At 47.0% G+C, this 22,538-nt stretch overlaps 1 protein-coding gene across 10 annotated transcripts in view; it reads left to right on the forward strand.

The window, feature by feature from the left end:
- LOC108118518 (microtubule-associated protein futsch) overlaps positions 1-22,538 on the forward strand; it is a 45,868-nt gene that overhangs the window by 20,247 nt on the left and 3,083 nt on the right. For 9 of the 10 annotated variants that reach the window (XM_017231263.2, XM_041818804.1, XM_041818803.1 and 6 more), the window contains 7 exons: positions 2,224-2,322; positions 5,042-5,214; positions 5,270-5,492; positions 5,548-5,706; positions 5,800-16,145; positions 16,269-21,041; positions 21,157-22,531. In XM_017231263.2, coding sequence (XP_017086752.2) covers positions 2,224-2,322; positions 5,042-5,214; positions 5,270-5,492; positions 5,548-5,706; positions 5,800-16,145; positions 16,269-21,041; positions 21,157-22,531 — 17,148 coding nt within the window. The remainder of the gene's footprint in view (positions 1-2,223; positions 2,323-5,041; positions 5,215-5,269; positions 5,493-5,547; positions 5,707-5,799; positions 16,146-16,268; positions 21,042-21,156; positions 22,532-22,538) is intronic. The other variant, XM_041818811.1, reaches the window with a different exon arrangement.

A 22,538-nucleotide genomic window follows, 5' to 3' on the forward strand; every position in this document is an offset into this window, starting at 1 on the left:
AGCGCATTCATTTGGCTATGTTAACTTATTCAACGCGCTTTTCTGGCTTCAAGGGCTTGGCAAGAACGAATGAGCGAGTAACATTGAGTGCCTTTTAAGCGTCTTCAAAGTCAACACTGCTCCCTGCAGCGCACGGAATTATGTAACTATTTACTGCTAACAAAAAGGACAAGGGAGGGGAAGGGGGAAAGCCACAAAGGCGCTTATAAGTAATCATCCATGTCAAGCGGAACCGGCGTCACAACCAGGAATACATAGATACATAGAAAAGGTGTCGGTGATGTAAAAGCGAGGTGCTTGCGAATCGGGGCTAAAAAGGATATGGCACGAGACCAGATGAATTGGAGAAGGGGACCCCTCAAAGTCAGAGAACAGGTGTCTGACTGTAGGACACGTTTTCATTCGATTACCTAGCTGTCAGGTGCTCAATCACAGCGACTGATGGCTAATGGGTAAGAAAACTGGAACCTAAATCGAAAGATTTAGTCCTACGGCCATGTACAAAAAACTAAGATTTTACCAGAAGTCATAATAATTGCTGCAATACATTCATTGAACGTCAATCAGCCAAGTTAATGTCTATATTACATTGAAAATAATATTGAACATATAACATAAATGCATAACAGGAAAGAAATTAACAAATGTTTATAACTATATAACTAGAGATCGATACTAAATCCAAGTTACTGCTTTAGGAATCGAGAAACTTGGCGTCCGCTTGTCCAGAATCGGAAGGATGATCTGGCTTTAGACGTCTTCTAATTGGGTTGGCCAGGGAAGAGGCTAGATGGTTGGTGTGAGCTGTGTGACGATCGTTGCACCGTCTCGAGTGCACGTTTCTTCCCGCAACGCCCGGCCTTAAACCCTTTGCACTTTTATGACTTTAGAGTCTGAAGTGATTCCCCATAATTGGAGGGAATAAATCATCAAGGGCACCACAATTGATTTGAATAGTAACACTTTGTTACCAAGTCTAAGCTTATCCAATATCCGCGAATTTGTCTTTAAACAGCAATTTTTGAAAATGTTAAATAGTTAAACATAAACGGAAATTTCGAATGTTAACATAAATTTTTAAATTTTCGAGCAAGTTAACTAAATGTTAAGTTAACGGCCAGTTAACAATCAAATTTCCCTGTTAACGTTTTTGTTAGTTAACACTAGGTTGACCGAAATTTTGTGCACTCGGGGGAACTTGTAATTCCCAACAGGTTCTAGCAGAAATGTAGTGACTAAGGCGCTGTCGGCCAGTGAAAAATCAGTCAAGTCATTTTTAAGTGAGCGGCCATTTTCAAGCGACCTTGTATTAGTAAAGTGTCTCCAAGTGGTCCAATGGTACCCACCATTATATTGGTGGTACATGGACATGGCTCCAGGGAGGATGCAGTGCATCATGGAGTTTTTTTTTGGAAATCCATATTCTGGACTTTTGATGACGTGTGATGCTGAATATAGATGACGATGCCTAATATACCATTACTGGTCTTCTGCAAGCCGGAAATCAAGGTAGATGGCAAACTTTTCTATATATTTATTGCATAACTCGAGGGGCATATGTGACCCATGATCCGCAGAATTTGCAACGGATTGCATGACGCCCATGTGCAATGTGGATTATTTAAAAGTTAAGTTAAGCTTGCCCGGCTGGGATCGCTGCAAGATCCAGTCCATCGGCCCTGCAGATTAGGTTCTGCCCTGCTTCTGTTTTTCTCGTACATGGACTATGTCAATGGGAACTCATGGACCAACCCACATGGAGATACTGCCAAACTTTAATCACTCCCAGTTCCAGTCCCAATCCACCGGCAATAGAGACCAGAAACTCCTCCTCCCGTTTATGGTCTGCTGTCACTGAGACATTATGGACCTCCCCACATGGAGATACCAATTTCATTTATTGTAAAAACTAATTAATAATGATATAAACTAAAATTTATAATCTATTCGTACTAGAAACCTAACCTTAAAAATGAAAAAAAGCGTTTGCGGTATAAGGTCGTATATTCTTATCTGTCCATATGAATGGTGAGATCGCGGGTACTTCAAGATTTCAGAATATGCTGACACAATATAAATTCAATTAAATTCTTACTACCCTTGGCTGTCACTATTTAACTTTATGTGCCGCGCTTCATTCGCATAATTATAAAAACTGCTTTAATGTTACTAACTAACCGAAATAACACTCTATAACTGAACTTTTATTTTGTTTCTTCAAAGGTTTCCTTTCCTGGGACGTTTCTGATTGTCACGTCGACTTGGAAGAGGAGCTTAATACAATTACACAGCATGCGCCCGAGGGCGAGGAGGCTCGTCACGGTAAGTCTAAGTCTATACTACGTATACCTTAGCCAAATAATGGTTATTTGCCAGGCAACTGAAAATCCAAACAGGCAATCGCTGTACTTTTCTAGAGATCTATTACTGCAGTTAGAGAAGGAAGTGAAGAGTTTCTATGCATGGGCTCAAAGCACAATTTTAATTCCCAAACCTTAAAGTTTTCCGCTATCATTCTTTGTTTTTCGGTACATTGTTATTTAGACTTTTATGATAAGCACATCCTAATATTTTCATGCAAGCTTACATACCAGCAGCAGCATTATTATCGTCAGTAATCAGAGCATTATTTTGACGGCGTTGTTAACTTGGATTTGACATAAACACTGTTGATACTCGCTCAATTCGCTGTTCTGTTTGCCCACCTCATTGTTCTCAAATGATTAGGATCCGTCTATATCCGCCTTTTGGTTCTCCCAAACCGCAAAGTTATATCGTAAAAATGCAGTCTGCAAAGTCGCAGATCAAACTCAAATATAATAAAAACTAAATATAATCCTGATGCTTTTGTCATGTGTGTAAAATTTTAAAAATTGAGAACAGCAAGAAACTTATTCCTTATAGGTTCTATTATGGTAGGGTTAGAAATTGAATTAAGAACGTGTGCCAAATAGACAATACTAGTATTAACAATATATAAATATAAATACTGACAGTATACATAGGAAATAACAATTATAACTGTCCTATCGCTATACCCCAAAATTTTATAGATGCAAAAAAATGGCACAAGATCCTTACATTTTTCAGTCCCTTTTGAATGTCTTAGCATCCAGAAACTCTCACTTTGGAGAACAATCTTTCTAAGGGACAACGAAACCAAAGTATGCTCGAGAAGGCACGGGTTTGGAGTGATAGGGCGCGTTCTTCTTCTTGTCAGGCCTCTTGTTTGACGCTGACGCCTTGAAGGACATACTAAGTGCAACACCTGCGCTCAATGCCTCCCTTTCGCCATTGTCCGATAAGGGAAAAGTTGGCAACGATGGCGGATTTTCCATTTGCATTCACAATCGCATTTTGTTTGCGTTTCCTCCTCGAAACTACTCAAACAACATTTTCAAGTGGTGCCGCCGCAGAGCGGCGAATGAGATCCCCGTCCTTTACCAGTTGAAAAAAAAATCAACAAAAATCCTTTGGTAGCCAAGTTTTGACGTTTCTCAGTAGCTACATACTAGCCAGCTTAAGTGTCCTGGGAGTTCACCTAGATGTTCATATCAGAAGCAGTTCCAGTTCATTTTGTATTTGCCCTGATTAATGATGCCAGTGACGACCGACGGCGACGTTTTTATTACAACCTCTCAGTTTATCTTAAAATGCAGTTTTAACCGCTAATTAAGCTGTTATCATTGTAACTCACAAGAATTAGTGCACGCAGTTTTATATATATATCAGCCAATCAAGGCGATTTTCCACTGAGGAGACCAATTGTCAAGAAGATGTAGATGAATATGAATTGTCGAAAATTCTAAGCTACCACAGCATTAATATTTGTATGTAATTTATTCCCATGTATTTAGTATTCGAAAAAATCTTGTTTAACTCTTATAAAGTACCAAGGCTTCCCTCTGCAAACGCCTTCTCCAAGACGCGACCAACTAACCACACCTCCTATCATGCCCTGTGCAAGTGATAGCGAAAGGAAGCAGAAAATTAGTTAATACAGCGTTAAAGGTAGTAGCGACCTAAATTCAACAAATTGAAATCTAAACTCGATTTTGATGCTTAGATTAATAACACATTCAAGCATAAGTATATTTAATCCTTTGAAAGGGTACTACATAAGTTTTATCATTAGATAATTGTTTTTTATACCCTTTGAAAGATTATTTTAAATTTGTTCCAAATTTTGGCACTGAGAAGATGAAAGGTTGACTTCTGAGGTAGTTTCCATTCTCGTTTTACATAATATTGTGCGTTATTCACTGCAGAACGCTAGTGTTCCCTGATAAGTTGTTTCCCTCGTAGTAAATGGCAAATATAAGGGCCGAATAATGTTTTAAGGGTCCGTCTAAGGCGGTTTTCGCCAAGACTATAATTTTTAAATCGCACAAGGGATACACCCGATACACAGTCGTTAGTTACACGAAGCCGTGCAAGTTGACAACTGCCCAACCGATGGTCGTCTTGAATTTTTTGCGCATACGTGAGCACATTTGACCACTGCCACGGAGATGGTTGTGCACCCATACACCCGACTACCCGACATCGGCTTGTCCACGGCTATTTAGTACGGAAAATGTAGAAATTATGTATGTACGTACGCATTCGCATACAAAAGCGTCATCTGCTCGGACATAATCATCATCGTTAGAGGAAATGGGTGGTGGACAAGGTTATCGGCAAGGTCGCATGATCCAACGCATTGCACGCACCTGAGGGCTTAATTAATTAAGCATTTAAATTAAAGATTCAATAAATAATTTCTTATGTAGGCAACCGCGCTTTGGGGGTCTATACTGTGACAACAGTCGAGACATTAAGGGTAAAAATTGACAATAAAAATCCATTTGATGCGCCGTGCGTGCTCTATCCCAAGCACATGTCTCACATCTATAAGAGCACCTCTGACCACCCGAGTACTCATCCATTTGGGTGTGACTGCCTCCTGTCAGAAAAGAATTGTCTCCATAGATCCCTTTTAGGGCATGAAGCGATCTAAAAAAAGTTACCTAAATATAAAATATATCATTTTCCTTTGCAGGCGAGCGACTCATCCAGTATGCCAGCGAAAATCTGGTCACCGAGGTGCTAATCCACCCGCAGTATAACACGCTTATTCAGTGCATGCGGAACCTGCTCAGCAGCTTTACACGCCACCGGCACATCATACATGCTGGCTACACCTTTAGTGGCAATGGTTCTTGGATACTTCAGGTTATTCATGCCCTCTAGTCTCTTTTTTGGAAATTTCATACTTTTGTCTTAACAGGACGGAACATTCTCTGTTGCTGACTTTTCTGAAGCCTTCCAGGAGCACGACGTACAAAGAGTGATCCGAGCCTATGCTGACACCATCACCATGAACATCCATTGTGCGGATGCGGGGTTGTGGCACACTCTGCCAGAGAAGGCCTTTGCACGCCAGTGTCGGATTCGCATCAATCCCGTAGACGTCCTCGACACGAGCAGCGAAGGCATTAACGGATTTATAGGTAAGATTTCACGCACCTGAATATAGGTTTAGTTATTTAATTGTTAATCCCATAGACTATCTGGCACCCATGGTGATGCCAACCTCGCTGAGGGAGCTTCTGGAGACTTCGGACGTGGTTGGAAACATTCGCTTCACCCATCCCACGCTCTACGTCTTCCCCGGTGGCCAGGGCGATGCAGCGCTCTTCGGTATCAACGGCTTCAATATGCTTGGTTCGTATATCATTAAAAAAATTACATTGAATAAATATATTAAAAAGTAAGATGTGCCATTATTTACCCAAACACTTTCTTTCTTTCCCGCAGTCGATGGCGGGTTTAATCGGAAGGCATGCTTCTGGGACTTTGCCCGGCACCTAGACCGACTGGACGCGGTGCTGATGACGCGCCTAAACAACAGCAACGTTCAGGGCTTGGGCGCGGTGGTATCGCGCAAGCGTGACGCCCACGTTTACCCCCAAATAGGGCACTTTTTTGGTAACTTACCTGACCGCAAAGGCCTGCCAAGCCCGGATGGCGACAAAGACCGTGACCCACTTTTGATTGACCTTTTCGATCGCGGACACGGTATCGTCAGTGACCTGAGGGCCCTTGATTTAAAGCCACAATGCTGTTACCGCAACCAGGAGCCGGTTAATCTCTACCACAAGGTGGGCCACGGCACCCTGGACATGTATGTGATAAGCCCAGCGCGCGACTCTAAGGAGGTGAAGGAGTTCCTCCAGAAATGGCACGCCGGCGACCAGCGCCTCTTTGGCACTCGGGAGTCGCGTGACTTTAATTTTCCTTTGCAAAACTTAGTATCTATTTGCGCCCTTCTCGTTTGGCAACCGGCAAACCCAGACGACACTATTACCCGTATCCTCTTTCCGGGAAGCACTCCCGACTTTAAAATTCAAGAGGGCCTCGAGAAACTCAAGCACCTAGAGTTCATGAAGCACTCTACCTGCACAGCCAAGTCTATTGCCCTCACTATCCAAACCGTGGCCGGCACTCGCAAAAGTTTGAAGTCGGCTATTGAAGGCACTCCAGCTCCGCCCAGCGCAAGTTACAAGACAAAGTTCGGTCCCGCGGCCAGTGCCCCTATATCCGTCCAGTATCCACATCCACAACAGCAAGACAACAAGGCAAAGGAAGCAGCTCAGGCCGCAGCTCAGGCCGCAGCTGCAGCAGCCATTGCTCGCACCAAAGCCGATTCCATGGACACAGATGCAGAACCGGATCAGGAAGGTGAACCTGAACCCGCTGACACTGGGGATGAGACAGCTCACGTGGATCATGAGCCCGAAGCGGAGACCGAACCCGAACAAGAACCCGAGGCCGAGCATGACAACAAGGATGTCGGTGAAGAGAATATGGAGGTCATAATCATAAAGCCCCAGCAGGCGGGAGAACCTGCACCGGTCCCAACATCTAATAAAGATGCATTGGATGCAACCCCTGTTGATGCTGCGACCACTGGCAAGCCAGGAAAGGTTTCGGCTAAAAGCAAGGCGGAAAAACCACGTGCAGAAGTAAAGCCGGTGGTGCGCTCCCGCATTGATACCAAACCGCCCAAGTCCATGGACCGCAAGATAGCCAAACGGGACGAGAGGAAAAGTTCGCCCACGGCCACGCCAGCCGCCCGGCCGAACGCATCGCGTGATGCCAAGTCAAAGGTGCTAAGCCGCCCTACCACCAAATCCAGTCCCAGTAGCACCCCCGCAAAGAGCGCCAAGGATGCAAACAACCGAAAAGTACTGGAGTCCAAACAGCAGTCCTCTAGAGTCCAGGTATCCAGTACAGCCTCCAGAAGGATTACTGGCACTGTCGGCGAAAGACGAGTTCAACAGCAGACGGAAGCAAAATCAGCAGCAACTGGGACTATGCAGGCGGCCCAGAGGAAGCCAATTTCAAGGAGGCTTCGAGGTGTTTCACCATCGAAGCGAGCACCAGCCCCCGGAAGTCCGGTAAAACAAGCAAAACCAAAGGCGGCCGACTTAAAAAAGACGCGCCTGGACAAGGGAGGCACCACCGACTCCAGTCTGGTTTCGACACCATCCGCAGACGAAGCCACAGCAGCCAGAAAACTTCAGGACCTAACCGCTTCTCAAGAACTTGACGCAGAGAAGCAGCGTGAACTGGATGACCTCAAGGAAGAACAGGAGGTGGTACGCGAGATCGAAGCTGTGTTTAGCCGTGACGAAATGAAGCGCCAGCAGCACCAACAGATCAAGGCCGAACTGCGTGAAATGCCTGCTGAGGGAACTGGCGATGGTGAGGATGAGCCCGAGGAGGAGGAAGAGTACCTGATTATCGAAAAGGAGGAAGTGGAGCAGTATACTGAAGACTCGATTATCGAGCAGGAAAGCAGCATGACCAAGGAGGAGGAGATCCAGAAGCATCAGCGCGACTCACAGGAGTCGGAGAAGAAGCGCAAGAAGAGCGCTGAAGAGGAAATCGAAGCGGCTATCGCTAAGGTAGAAGCCGCAGAGCGAAAAGCACGATTGGAGAGCTCCTCTGCATCTGCCCCGCAGGACGAATCGGAAGTAAAAACGGATCTGAATCAAAGCGAGATAAAAGCCGAGGTTCAGGACATAATTTCCATTGCCAAGGACATAGTAAAGTCCCGAACTGAGGAGCAGTTGGCCAAACCCATCGAGGAGGAGTTTTCCTCGCCAACGCCCGAGGAAAAGCTGAGCAAGAAGACGTCGGATACAAAAGACGAGTTAATCGGTGCACCAATCGACGTCCTGCCCGTTAATCTTCAGGAAAGCCTCCCCGAAGAGAAGTTCTCAGCCACCATTGAATCGGGTGCCACTACTGCGCCTACACTTCCCGAGGACGAGCGTATACCGTTAGATCATATTAAGGAAGACTTGGTGATCGAGGAAAAGTACGTCAAGGAAGAGACTAAGGAAGTGGACGCCATCGTAGTCGCCACCGTACAAGCTCTTCCTGAAGCGGCTCCATCAGCAATTAAGGCTATCCTAGCTGCTACCACCAATAATACTCCTAAAGACGCTAGGACCGAGATTTCGGGCGAGGTTCACGACTCAGGGGAACGGGTGCTGCCCATGAAGATGACCTTTGAAGCACAGCAGAACCTTTTACGAGATGTTATCAAGACGCCCGACGAAGTTGCAGATTTACCCGTCCATGAAGAAGCCGATCTCGGGCTATACGAAAAGGACAGCCAGGACACGGGCGCCAAAAGCATCTCACATAAAGAGGAGTCTGTCAAGGAAGAAAAGGAGACCGACGACGAAAAGGAGAAAAAGGAAAGAGAGGTCGAAGAGGAAGCGTCAAAAGAAGAACCCTTTAAAGTAGGACTTAAAGAGTCAGCGCAGGAAGTAGTGACCGAAAAGGTTGTACAGACATGTTTACTCCCTGGCCAAGAAACCAAGGAACAACAACCGGAGTTAGAAAAAAAGAAAGATCAAGAATTCGAACAATATACCCAATCAGGAATCATTACGGAAAAGGAATTGAAAAAGTCTGCGAGCACTCCCGAAGAAAAGGAGACCAGCGACATTACCTCTGAGGATGAGTTACCTGCCCAGCTGGCGGAACGTACCATCGCTCCCTCGAAAGAGGCCAAAGAACGTGAGGACACAGTTTCCGTAGAAAGTCCAGCCACCATAGAGGAAGCAATAGAGGTCGATGTGCAGGCCAATCAGGAAGACCAAAAACAGGATCAAAAAGCAGAGACGCTTCCAGCGGAGACTGCCAAGGCCAGGAAATCCTCTCTTGACCTAAGGAAAACCCCTCGACCCGAGTCTGCGACGGAAAGTGACAACGACGATGCTGAGCAACCCGTCAAATCCAAGCAGTCCTCCCGCCCTGAATCTGTGGCAGATGTTTCCAGACCTGACAGTACAAAGAACGATGAGTCTCCGTTTCCTTCCAAAGACGTTTCTCGGTCGCAATCTGTTGCAGAGAGCCTCGCTGATGAGGCTGAGAATCAAGAAAATCAAAGAGAATCTGAAGATGCAGCGAAAAGCCACAAGGATGAAAACCAGGCTCTGGCTTACAAAGAATCCTCGAGGCCCGAATCCGCTTTTGATGGCGATAAAGATCTATCTATCTCGAAGGAAGTCTTGAAGGATGAAATATTCGCATCCAAAGAAGCTTCACGGCCAGGATCTGTTGTAGAAAGTATTAAAGACGAAGGTGAGATGTCAAAGGAACCATCCCGACGAGAGTCCATAGTTAAAAATGAGAAGGAATCAAAGTCGCCGCTTACGTCAAAGGATGTCTCCAGGCCCGGATCCGTTATTGAGAGTGTGAAAGACGAAACGGAGAAGCCGGAAAGCCGACGAGTATCGATCGCTGAAAACATTAATCCATTAAGTAACATGGATACCGCGGATCCATCCCGACCAGAATCATCCTTAGAACACGTAGAAGCTGAATCTGACAAGCCGGACAAGCCGGACAATGCATTCCGACGAGAATCTTTTGAAAAAAGTGTAGAAGGTGACGGTTTAAAAGATGATAAGCCAGCATCTGTTGAAGATAATGTAAAAGATAAAGATGAATTATGCAAAGAATCATCCCGTCCGGTGTCGGCCGCCGAAAACGTAATAGCCGAAACAATTAAAGATCTCAAATCCTCATCGTACGAAAATGTATCTAAACAAGAAACCGCTTTAGAAAGCGGTGAGGACGAAGCTGAAGCCCAAGAAACTCGTGTGTCTACAGAAACACCAGAAAAACCTGAGGACGAAACGTCTTTAACCAAATCGAAAGAAGGCTCCCTACCACGGTCTATGGTGGGGCCTGATAAAGACGAGGCTAAAAAATATAAGGAGCCATCAGGTCGAGAATCTGTAGCCGAAAGCGTAAAATCAGAAAGTATTAAAGCTCAGCAATCTCCTTTGGCGTCTAAGGAAACTTCAAGGCCAGAATCCGCGGTAGGGAGCGATAAGGAAGAAGCTGAAAGAGCAGAAAGTCGTCGCGCATCTGAGATAGCGAGCGATACCCCGGAAAAAGCTAAGGACGAAAAGTCAGGTTCGAAAGAAGTATCCCGACCAGAGTCTGTGGCAGAGAGTGCTATTGACGATGCGGAAAAATCTAAGGAGCCATCAGGTCGAGAATCTGTAGCCGAAAGCGTAAAATCAGAAAGCATGATAGATCAGAAATCCCCTCTGGCGTCAAAAGAAACTTCAAGGCCAGAATCCACGGTAGGAAGCGCAAAAGACGAAGCGGAAAGAGCAGATAGTCGTCGCGCATCTGAGGTAACAAACGATGCTCTTGAAAAAGCTAAGGACGAGAAGTCAGATTCTAAAAAAGTATCCCGACCAGAGTCTGTGGCAGAGAGTGCCAAAGATGAGGCCGAGAAATTAAAGGAGTTATCTGGGCGAGAATCTGTTGCAGAAAGCTTAAAATCGGAAAGTGTTAAGGATGAGAAATCTCCTCTGGCGTCGAAGGAAACGTCAAGGCCAGAATCTTCGCTAGGAAGCGTTAAGGACGAAGCTGAAAGAGCAGAAAGTCGTCGCGCATCTCAGGTACCGAGCGATACCCCGGAAAAAACTAAGGACGAAAAGTCAGGTTCTAAAGAAGTATCCCGACCAGAATCTGTGGCAGAGAGTGCTATTGATGATGCGGAAAAATCTAAGGAGCCATCAGGTCGAGAATCTGTAGCCGAAAGCGTAAAATCAGAAAGCATGATAGATCAGAAATCCCCTCTGCCGTCAAAGGAAACTTCAAGGCCAGAATCCACGGTAGGAAGCGTAAAAGACGAAGCGGAAAGAGCAGAAAGTCGTCGCGCATCTGAGATAACGAACGATGCTCTTGAAAAAGCTAAGGACGAGAAGTCATGTTCGAAAGAAGTATCCCGACCAGAATCTGTGGCAGAGAGTGCTATTGATGATGCGGAAAAATCTAAGGAGCCATCAGGTCGAGAATCTGTAGCCGAAAGCGTAAAATCAGAAAGCATGATAGATCAGAAATCCCCTCTGGCGTCAAAGGAAACTTCACGGCCAGAATCCGCGCTAGGAAGCGTTAAGGACGAAGCTGAAAGAGCAGAAAGTCGTCGCGCATCTGAGATAACGAACGATGCTCTTGAAAAAGCTAAGGACGAGAAGTCAGGTTCTAAAGAAGTATCCCGACCAGAGTCTATGGCAGAGAGTGCCAAAGATGAGGCCGAGAAATTAAAGGAGTTATCTGGGCAAGAATCTGTTGCAGAAAGCTTAAAATCGGAAAGTGTTAGGGATGAGAAATCTCCTCTGGCGTCGAAGGAAACGTCAAGGCCAGAATCCACGGTAGGAAGCGTAAAAGACGAAGCGGAAAGAGCAGAAAGTCGTCGCGCATCTCAGGTACCGAGCGATACCCCGGAAAAAACTAAGGACGAAAAGTCAGGTTCTAAAGAAGTATCCCGACCAGAGTCTGTGGCAGAGAGTGCTATTGACGATGCGGAAAAATCTAACGAGCCATCAGGTCGAAAATCTGTAGCCGAAAGCGTAAAATCAGAAAGCATGAAAGATCAGCAACCTCCTCTGGCGTCCAAGGAAACTTCAAGGCCAGAATCCGCGCTAGGAAGCGTTAAGGACGAAGCTGAAAGAGCAGAAAGTCGTCGCGCATCTGAGATAGCGAGCGATACCCCGGAAAAAGCTAAGGACGAAAAATCAGGTTCGAAAGAAGTATCCCGACCAGAGTCTGTGGCAGAGAGTGCTAAGGACGATGCGGAACAATCTAAGGAGCCATCAGGTCGAGAATCTGTAGCAGAAAGCGTAAAATCAGAAAGCATGATAGATCAGAAATCTCCTCTGGCGTCGACGGAAACTTCAAGGCCAGAATCCACGGTAGGAAGCGTTAAGGACGAAGCCGAAAAGGCAGAAAGTCGACGCGCATCTGAGGTGGCGGGCGATACCCCGGAAAAAGCTAAGGACGAAAAGTCAGGTTCGAAAGAAGTATCCCGACCAGAGTCTGTGGCAGAGAGTGCCAAGGATGAGGCAGAGAAAGTAAGGGAGTTATCTGGGCGAGAATCTGTTGCAGAAAGCGTAAAATCGGAAAGCGTTAAGGATGAGAAATCTCCTCTGGCGTCGAAGGAAACGTCAAGGCCAGAATCCACGGTAGGAAGCGTAAAAGATGAAGCAGAAAGAGCAGAAAGTCGTCGCGCATCTGAGATAGCGAGCGATACCCCAGAAAAAACTAAGGACGAAAAGTCAGGTTCGAAAGAAGTATCCCGACCAGAGTCTGTGGCAGAGAGTGCCAAAGGTGAGGCCGAAAAATTAAAGGAGCTATCTGGTCGAGAATCTGTTGCAGAAAGCATAAAATCGGAAAGTGTTGAGGATGAGAAATCTCCTCTGGCGTCGAAGGAAACTTCAAGGCCAGAATCCACGGTAGGAAGCGTTAAGGACGAAGCTAATAGGGCAGAAAGTCGTCGCGCATCTGAGGTGGCGAGCGATACCCCGGAAAAAGCTAAGGACGAAAAGTCCGGTTCGAAAGAAGAATCCCGACCAGAGTCTGTGGCAGAGAGTGCTATTGACGATGCGGAACAATCTAAGGAGCCATCAGGTCGAGAATCTGTAGCAGAAAGCGTAAAATCGGAAAGCATGATAGATCAGAAATCTCCTCTGGCGTCGAAGGAAACTTCAAGGCCAGAATCCACGGTAGGAAGCGTTAAGGACGAAGCTAAAAGGGCAGAAAGTCGTCGCGCATCTGAGGTGGAGAGCGATACCCCAGCAAAAGCTAAGAACGAAAAATCAGGTTCGAAAGAAGTATCCCGACCAGAGTCTGAGGCAGGGAGTGCCAAAGATGAGGCCGAGAAATTAAAGGAGTTATCTGGTCGAGAATCTGTTGCAGAAAACGTAAAATCGGATAGTATTAAGGATGAGAAATCTCCTCTGGCGTCCAAGGAAACTTCAAGGCCAGAATCCGCGCTAGGAAGCGTTAAGGACGAAGCTGAAAGAGCCGAAAGTCGTCGCGCATCTCAGTTACCGAGCGATACCCCGGAAAAAACTAAGGACGAAAAGTCAGGTTCGAAAGAAGTATCCCGACCACAGTCTGTGGCAGAGAGTGCCAAAGGTGAGGCCGAGAAATTAAAGGAGTTATCTGGTCGAGAATCTGTTGCAGAAAGCGTGAAATCGGAAAGTATTAAGGATGAGAAATCTCCTCTGGCCTCCAGGGAAACTTCAAGGCCAGAATCCGCGCTAGGAAGCGTTAAGGATGAAGCTGAAAGAGCAGAAAGTCGTCGCGCATCTGAGCTATCGAGCAATACCCCGGAAAAAACTGAGGACGAAAAGTCAGGTTCGAAAGAAGTATCCCGACCAGAGTCTGTGGCAGAGAGTGTCAAAGGTGAGGCCGAGAAATTAAAGGAGCTATCTGGTCGAGAATCTGTTGCAGAAAGCGTGAAATCGGAAAGTATTAAGGATGAGAAATCTCCTCTGGCGTCCAAGGAAACTTCAAGGCCAGAATCCGCGCTAGGAAGCGTTAAGGACGAAGCTGAAAGAGCAGAAAGTCGTCGCGCATCTGAGGTACCGAGCGATACCCCGGGAAAAGCTAAGGACGAAAAGTCAGGTTCGAAAGAAGTATCGCGACCAGAGTCTGTGGTAGAGAGTGCTATTGACGATGCGGAACAATCTAAGGAGCCATCAGGTCGAGAATCTTTAGCCGAAAGCGTAAAATCGGAAGGCATGATAGATCAGAAATCTCCTCTGGCGTCGAAGGAAACTTCAAGACCAGAATCCACAGTAGGAAGCGATAAGGATGAAGCTGAAAGGGCAGAAAGTCGTCGCGCATCTGAGGTGGCGAGCGATACCCCGGAAAAAACTAAGGACGAAAAGTCAGGTTCGAAAGAAGTATCCCGACCAGAGTCTGTGGTAGAGGGTGGCAAAGATGAGGCCGAGAAATTAAAGGAGTTATCTGGTCGAGAATCTGTTGCAGAAAGCGTGAAATCGGAAAGTATTAAGGATGAGAAATCTCCTCTGGCGTCCAAGGGAACTTCAAGGCCAGAATCCGCGGTAGGAAGCGTTAAGGACGAAGCTGAAAGAGCAGAAAGTCGTCGCGCATCTGAGGTAGCGAGCGATACCTCGGAAAAAACTAAGGACGAAAAGTCACGTTCGAAAGAAGTATCCCGACCAGAGTCTGTGGCAGAGAGTGCCAAAGATGAGGCCGAGAAATTAAAGGAGTTATCTGGTCGAGAATCTGTTGCAGAAAGCGTGAAATCGGAAAGTATTAAGGATGAGAAATCTCCTCTGGCGTCCAAGGAAACTTCAAGGCCAGAATCCGCGCTAGGAAGCGTTAAGGACGAAGCTGAAAGAGCAGAAAGTCGTCGCGCATCTGAGGTACCGAGCGATACCCCGGGAAAAGCTAAGAACGAAAAATCAGGTTCGAAAGAAGTATCCCGACCAGAGTCTGAGGCAGGGAGTGCCAAAGATGAGGCAGAGAAAGTAAGGGAGTTATCTGGGCGAGAATCTGTTGCAGAAAGCGTAAAATCGGAAAGCGTTAAGGATGAGAAATCTCCTCTGGCGTCGAAGGAAACGTCAAGGCCAGAATCCACGGTAGGAAGCGTAAAAGATGAAGCAGAAAGAGCAGAAAGTCGTCGCGCATCTGAGATAGCGAGCGATACCCCAGAAAAAACTAAGGACGAAAAGTCAGGTTCGAAAGAAGTATCGCGACCAGAGTCTGTGTCAGAGAATGCTAAGGACGATGCGGAAAAATCTAAGGAACCATCAGGTCGACAATCTGTAGCTGAAAGCGTAAAATCAGAAAGCATGGAAGATCAGAAATCTCCTCTTGCGTCTAAGGAAACTTCAAGGCCAGAATCCGCGGTAGGAAGCGTTAAGGACGATGCTGAAAGGGCAAAAAGTCGTCGCGCATCTGAGGTACCGAGCGATACCCCGGAAAAAGCTAAGGACGAAAAGTCAGGTTCGAAAGAAGTATCCCGACCAGAGTCTGTGTCAGAGAGTGCTAAGGACGATGCGGAAAAATCTAGGGAGCCATCAGGTCGACAATCTGTAGCTGAAAGCGTAATATCAGAAAGCATTAAAGATGAGAAATCTCCTCTGGCTTCTAAGGAAACTTCAAGGCCAGAATCCGCGGTAGGAAGCGATAAGGAAGACGCTGAAAGAGCAGAAAGTCGTCGCGCATCTGAGGTATCGAGCGATGCCCTTGAAAAAGCTAAGAACGAAAAGTCAGGTCCGCAAGAAGTATCCCGACCAGAGTCTGTGGCAGAGAGTGCCAAAGACGAGGCTGAAAAAGATAAGGAACCATCTGGTCGAGAATCTGTTGGTGAAAGCGTAGAAACAGAAAGCATTAAGGATGGCAAATCTCTTCTTGCCTCCAAAGAAGAATCAAGACCTGAATCCGTTATAGATAGCGTTAAAGACAACGCTGAAAAGCTGCAAAGCCGCCGCGAGTCTGTTACTGAGACCGGTGAAGCAGAGGAGGGCCCGGATGAAAAGCCCTCAGTAGCCTCGAAGGAAGTATCTCGGCCAGTTTCTGTGGCGGGTGTTGACGATGATGAAAAATCCAAGCAACCAGAAACACCTAGGGATGAAAAGGCTCCAGTAGCCTCAAAGGAAGTTTCTCGTCCAGAGTCTGTATTGGAAGCTGAAGAGAAAACAGTTGCCTTGGATGATAAGTCTACACTTTCTAAGGAAGCGCCCCTGCCAGAATTTGTGACCAGTGAATCATCCATTGAAAGTCTGAAAGAGAATATTAAACTGGTAAGAAATTAAACTCCAGAGCAACTAAAATAATTGATCACAAAAAATTATTGATTTAATTTAGCTTTTATTTTGAAGACACAATGATTTAATTTTACTTTGTTTACTTTTTAACTCACATAGGAAGCGAAATCGCTCTCAGCATCCGGTGGAGAAAGTCGCCGGGAAGCGGTTGCGGGAAGCATATTAGACTCCACTGAAAACGAGAAGTTTGGAGCGGTTTTGAAGGATGTATCTGTAACTAAAGGTGTGAATAATGAGCTTGAAAACATTAAAGACAAAAAGTCGGAGTCCATTGCTGAATCCGCCTCATCTCCAATCGAGGAAGCGCCCATTGAGTTTTCGGAGATCGAAATCTTGAAAAGAGCTGGCCTGGTTCTTGGGCTACAAGAAAGTTTTGAAGGAAAATTGCCAACGGACTCGAGTCCCGTTGATGTGGCCGATGGCGACTTTTCACATGTCATCGCTTCAGTATCTTCTGTTACAGCCACAATTACTAAACCAGCAGAGCTTTCGAAGGTTGGTGTTGCTGTAACGGTATCGTCTCCCGTAGACGAGGCTCCAATAATTTCTTCTGCTTTGGAGCGGATACCGCGGCCCGATTCTGCAGAAGTCACAAGTCCAGAAAGTACCAAGCATGAGAAATCGCCACTCTCTTCAAAGGAAACCTCGAGGGCAGAATCTGTTGCAGAAAGCAACAAGGATGATGAAATTTTAATGGATAAGATATCAACGGATGTAAAGAATTTACCATCTACTGTCAGCTCAAAGGAAACTTCACGCCCGGCGTCAGTAGCAGATACAGCTTCATCCCCAATCGATGGAGCATCTGAATACCTTGCACAATTCGAGGCCGAGAAAAAAACGCTGCCGTTAAGTATGGGCCAAAAAGGTAGTTTGCCAACTTTGTCGAGCCCTGTGGATGTAGCTCATGATGACTTCCTACAGACGTCAACACCCACAAGCTCTCCAATTTCAGTCTCAGCCCGACCAGCAGAATTTTCCGTAGTTGGCATTGAAAACACAGCGTCAAGTCCGGTAGACGAGGCTCCTAAATGCCTATTTGAATCTTCTGTAAAGGATGAAGTTCAGAAATCTGATTCCTCAACCACAAAGGAAGGATCTCGTCGTGAATCATTCGCAGAAAGTTCGCAGGTTGAGGAGGAAAAGCCCTCGGAGCCCTTCCTTCAAGAATCTAAAACCGAAAGCCCCTTACCGGAAAGTCTGAAGGATGAAAAGTCTTTGATGGATGTCTCTGGACCTGGGTCTGTCGTAGTAGACCAAGGTTATATTGAAAAATCGGAAAATATTCCTAAAACAAGTAGTACCATGGATGATAAGTCTCCGCTGGCTTCTAAAGAAGCATCAAGGCCAGAATCAATTTTAGAAAGCTTTAAGGATGAAAATGAAAAACCCATAGAAGCTTCCCGGCCAGAATCAGTGGCTGAAAGCATCAAAAGCGAAGTTGATGGCACCGAAAGTCGGACAGAGTCAGTTGCCGAGAGTATAAAGGAAGGAAATATTAAATCTTGCAAAGAAGACGTACAATCAACGTCTGTAGTTGTTGAAAATGAGGAACAACTCAAAAAAACTTCTCGGAATGATTCTATTGCAGAAAGCATTAAGGCGGACAGCACATATGGTGAGAAGTCTCCAATGGCGTCAAAAGATGCCTCTCGACCTGGATCCAGTGCTGAAAGCAATAAATGTGAAACTGCAAGTGGCGTAATGCTAGAAAGTGCAGTGGACAACACAACCACAATTTCTGTCAAGGAATCTGCTCGATCAGCATCCGTTGTTGAAGATGACGACATAGCAAATCGTTGTGATTCAGTCGCTGTCAGTATACAGTCAGACAGTGTTAAGGACTTGAATTCTCCTCTTGCGTCAAAGGAAGTTTCTCGCCCTGCATCCGTGTTGGAATGTAATGATGAAATATCTGCTGTACCATACCGGCCTGCATCTGTGGCAGAAAGCTCTCGTGCGGAGAGCTCAAAGAATGATAAATCCGCTGAAGCCTCCAAAGAAACTTCAAGACCAGAATCAGTTGCAGAAAGTGTTAGTGACGATGGTGAAAGGTCTAAGGCTTCATTAGGACAGGAGTCCAAAACTGAAGATCGCAAGGAATCAAAGTCGCCGTTTGAGTCAAAGGAAGTCTCACGACCCGGATCAGTTATTGAAAGTGTGAAAGACGAATCTGAAAAACCGGAAAGTCGTCGTGTTTCAATCGCCGAAAGCAGCAAGGTTGCGATTATAGAAGCGCCAAGTAAAAAGAGTGAATCGATCTCCACCTCAACTGTAGAACCTTCACGTAGTTCATCAGTCGCAGAACGCACTGCCATCGAAAAATTCCAGGAAGTATCGCGACGCGATTCGGTGACTGCTACTTCCGAAAAGGAAAAGTCACCGATTTCTTCCAGTTCTGAGATGCCAACTGCTTTAAAGGAAACCTCACTCCATACGTTGGTAGGCGAAACCGCTTCATCGCCAATTGAAGAAGGTCCACAATACATTGCTGGCCTGGCACAGCCCCTCACCCAGATGACAACCGAAGCGAGAGGACAACTTCCAACTCTCTCTAGCCCTGTTGATGTGGCAGAAGGAGAGTTCTCAGAATTACAACTTGAGACCTCCTCTCTTCTAACTACACTTTCCAGGCCAGCGGAACTCACTCAGTCGAATACGGCTCAAACAGCCTCCAGCCCCGTGGACGAAGCTTCTCCTTATCCTGACACCATCGAAGTAGTTCAAGAGCATAGCACACCTGAATCAGGAGAAGCAAAGCTGGTTGAAAGCTCGGTGGCCGAGCAGGAGAAAATTCAAAACGGCGAACAGCTGATAGCGATTCAATCTAAGCTGGACGTCCAAATTGACACGGTCACCGGAGTTTGTAGCACTGCAGTTGAGGCGGTCGAAAAGAAAGTACAGGAAATAACAGAGAATGTTACTGAGTGCAAACAGGTTTCCGAGCAAACTACTGAAGTAAATCAAATTTTAACGGAGAGTGGCCAGGATAAGAGCAACCTGAATCTCGGTTCTTTCTCAGAGTTGCGAGAAACGCACATTACCACCGTGGACTCGCCCGAGTTTACAGTTACGATCTGCGAGAGAGAGGATCCTGTGCTGCATGATATCAAGGAGGAGGACGAGGAGCATCGCTTCTCTCCTCCTAGCGAAGGTGACAAGACGGGAATTTTGCCACCACAGCCGATACGACCACTATCACCGCGCGAGGAAGAAGTAGCTAGAATCGTTGCAGATGTGGCCAAAGTTCTCAAGTCTGACAAGGACATTATTGACATCATACCGGACTTTGACGAGCGCCAGCTGGAGGAGAAGCTTAAATCCACCGCCGACACAGAGGAGGAGTCCGACAAGAGTATCAAGGACGAGAAATTCTTGGAGATCAACGTCAGAGTAGAAAATGAGTCCGAGAAATCATCGCCCGACCAGAAATCAGGCCCCATCTCAATCGAGGAGAAAGATAAGATCGAGCAGTCGGAAAAGGCGCAGTTACGACTGGGAGTTTCTGATGTTACTCACACGGAGGCGGAAGAATTATCTACCAGCAAGGAAACAACAGAAACTGTGCTCCATTCTTCAAGTACGACAGAAACCATCGAGAGCAAACAGGTAGAAGGGTCGAGTGTGGAGTTATTGTCTACTACAGTCACTAAGTCCACGGTCCTCTCCAGTCAGTCAATCCAACTACGCGAAGAGTCCACCTCTGACTCGTTAAGCAGTAGCCTTAAAGTAGAAGACAACTCTCGTCGCGAGTCGCTATCCAGCCTGCTTGCCGAAAAGGGGGGAATCATTATCAGCACCAGTCTAAAGGAGGACGCCAGCATCTCGGCGTCTCAGATGGAAGAACTGCTAGTGCAGTCTGAAGAGTGCTCATCGGAATCAATCATTAGCGAGATTCAGACCAACACCGCTCAGAAGTCAGTCAAGGAAACCAAAGATACGAAGGAAACCAGTAATTTTAGCTCCAACAGTTCCACTAAAGACGAAAGCCTAAAGGAGACTGTGGCTGAATTTTTAGCCACCGAGAAGATCGTCTCTACCAAAGAAGCCTTCAGCGCTGAAGCCACCAAAACGGCCGATGAATGCCTGAAAAATGCCACCGCCAACACCGTCTCTAGCACCACCACAACACAACAACCAATGTTTTCGGGTTCGAGCGAGTCTCGGCAGGAGTCTGTGCTGAGCCAGCCAAGCGATGGCGATAAGGAGCCCAATGACGACGATGACGAGCGCGCCAGTGTGAAGGAGAGCCGCTCCAAGTCTATTGCTACTATAATGATGACCAGCATCTACAAACCTTCCGATGACATTGAGTCAATTACCACGCTTGCCGAGGAGGAGCATGTGAAGGAACTTGTTGACAATTTCACTTCCACGACCTCCAGTAAGACCACAACTTTTCAGGAGTCAAGTAAACAGATCAGTAGCACTTCCACCAGCAGCACTTCCAAAAACTCTTCATCCAAGCTGGAGTCCATTACGCTCTCCCAAATTGATCTGCAGTCTGACCGGCATCAGGCACAGTGCCCGGTTGAGTCGGTTGATCGCAAGACACCGCCAACAGCACCTGTTAGTCCCTGCGTTAAGCCATTAAGCTCGACGGAATCCGCTAGCTCTGTGATTGGAGTTGGAGTTGGATCTGTGGGCAGAAAGTGCGATTCCAGCGCCGCGAGCCTCGTATCCTCCTCGGGTCCACTGTCGCCCAAGGACATCAGCGGCAAGTCCAGCCCTGGAGCTCTCACCTCGGAGAGTCAGTCCATTCCCACACCGCTAGGTCGAGAGTCACATACGGAGACCCCGGAATCATCGCCCAAGCCAACTTCGCCTTTCCCACGCGTCACCAAAGACGAGCTGAAATCCATGGAAATTCAAGTGAGTCAAAATAATTCAGGTTACAAATACTTATTTTGTTTTTATTTATTCTTTTATTTATTTACTTGTACTGATTTATATAAATTGCCAATTCTCTTATTCTATGACGCACTAGGACCAAGAACAGATTTTAGCAGGAGCTGAATGCGAGCCTGATCTTCCCGAGCTTCATGAGCTGCGTGGACTAGAGTGCACTACAGCCCTCAGCGGGAGCACTGAAAAGATAATCACCACCACGATCACCACAGTAACAAAGGTGATATCGGCAGATGGCAAAGAAATTGTAACTGAGCAAAAAACGGTGACCACCACGGACAGCTCAGAGCCCGACAGCGAAAAGGTAGTGGTGACCACCACGCGCACCACCAGCGAAAGCGAACGCGACCAGATTCTACCCAAGGAGGTAGCGCTCCTACGCGGTCTTTACCGCGCCAGCACCCCGGGCAGCGAGGATGACGATGATTTACTGCTAGGATCGCCGCGCAGCGCCACCAGCTATGAGCTGCAACACTCCAGTTCTGGCGTGAGTAAGCGCTCCGACCTGGACGCCGACGGAGACGAAAGTCAAGATGATATTCCTCCGCAATATGGTAGCGAGGAGCACTCGACGGCACGCTCGATTCATCTTCTTCGCACAGCCGACCCAATGGCCACTTCCTTCTACGGTGCCCTGCCCGACAGTTTTGACGCTACGATGAAGCCCAGCACTGAACCAATCTCCATTCAGGGCGCTCCTTCAGGGGATAGCCAATCATCGGAGAGCGTAGAAAGCAGTAGCCAGACCTGGGCGGGTCACAAGTTTCTTGACCAGGCGGACAAGGATTTCCAACGGGCGCTCGAGGAGCACGTACAGGCGCGCGGTGCCGAAGTCATGTCTTCAGTCACCTCCAAGTACTCGTACTCACCCTCAAAAGCCGAGGAGGTGGAACAAATCGTAAGCAGCACTGCAGAACGACAACGTTTCCCGTTGAGCGATGTGCAGCGGTCCCGAGTGGCGGAAAGCGGATTTGCCACAGTGGGAAGCGTCGTTTCCCAGCAGGAGCAAGAAAAAGCAGACAGCACAACCACACCATCATCAACCAGACCCACAACCACTGCGAGTTCTACAGGAGCCCTGCCCAAGGACCGCTTGGAAGAATGGGGCAAGCCCCTCGGCTTGCCATCGCCAGCACCACTTCCTGTGGAAGGCGGGGCTGACATTCGCACGACACCCAAGAAGGAACGGCGCCTTGTTGCCACCAAAACGCGACTGAACAACGAGAAAAATCTTCGGAAACGCAGCGAATCGCCGAACAAGGCTGGCAAGAAGTTAGCACCCGTCTACGTGGACCTTACTTATGTGCCGCACAACGGCAACTCCTACTACGCGCACGTGGATTTCTTCAAACGGGTGCGAGCCCGCTATTACGTTTTCTCCGGCACGGAACCTAGTCGACAGGTGTACGATGCGCTTCTAGAGGCCAAACAAACATGGGAGGACAAGGAGCTGGGTAAGTA

The sequence above is a fragment of the Drosophila eugracilis genome, unplaced genomic scaffold, assembly GCF_018153835.1.
Source record: "Drosophila eugracilis isolate 14026-0451.02 unplaced genomic scaffold, ASM1815383v1 contig_376, whole genome shotgun sequence".
Taxonomy (NCBI): Eukaryota; Metazoa; Arthropoda; class Insecta; order Diptera; family Drosophilidae; genus Drosophila; species Drosophila eugracilis.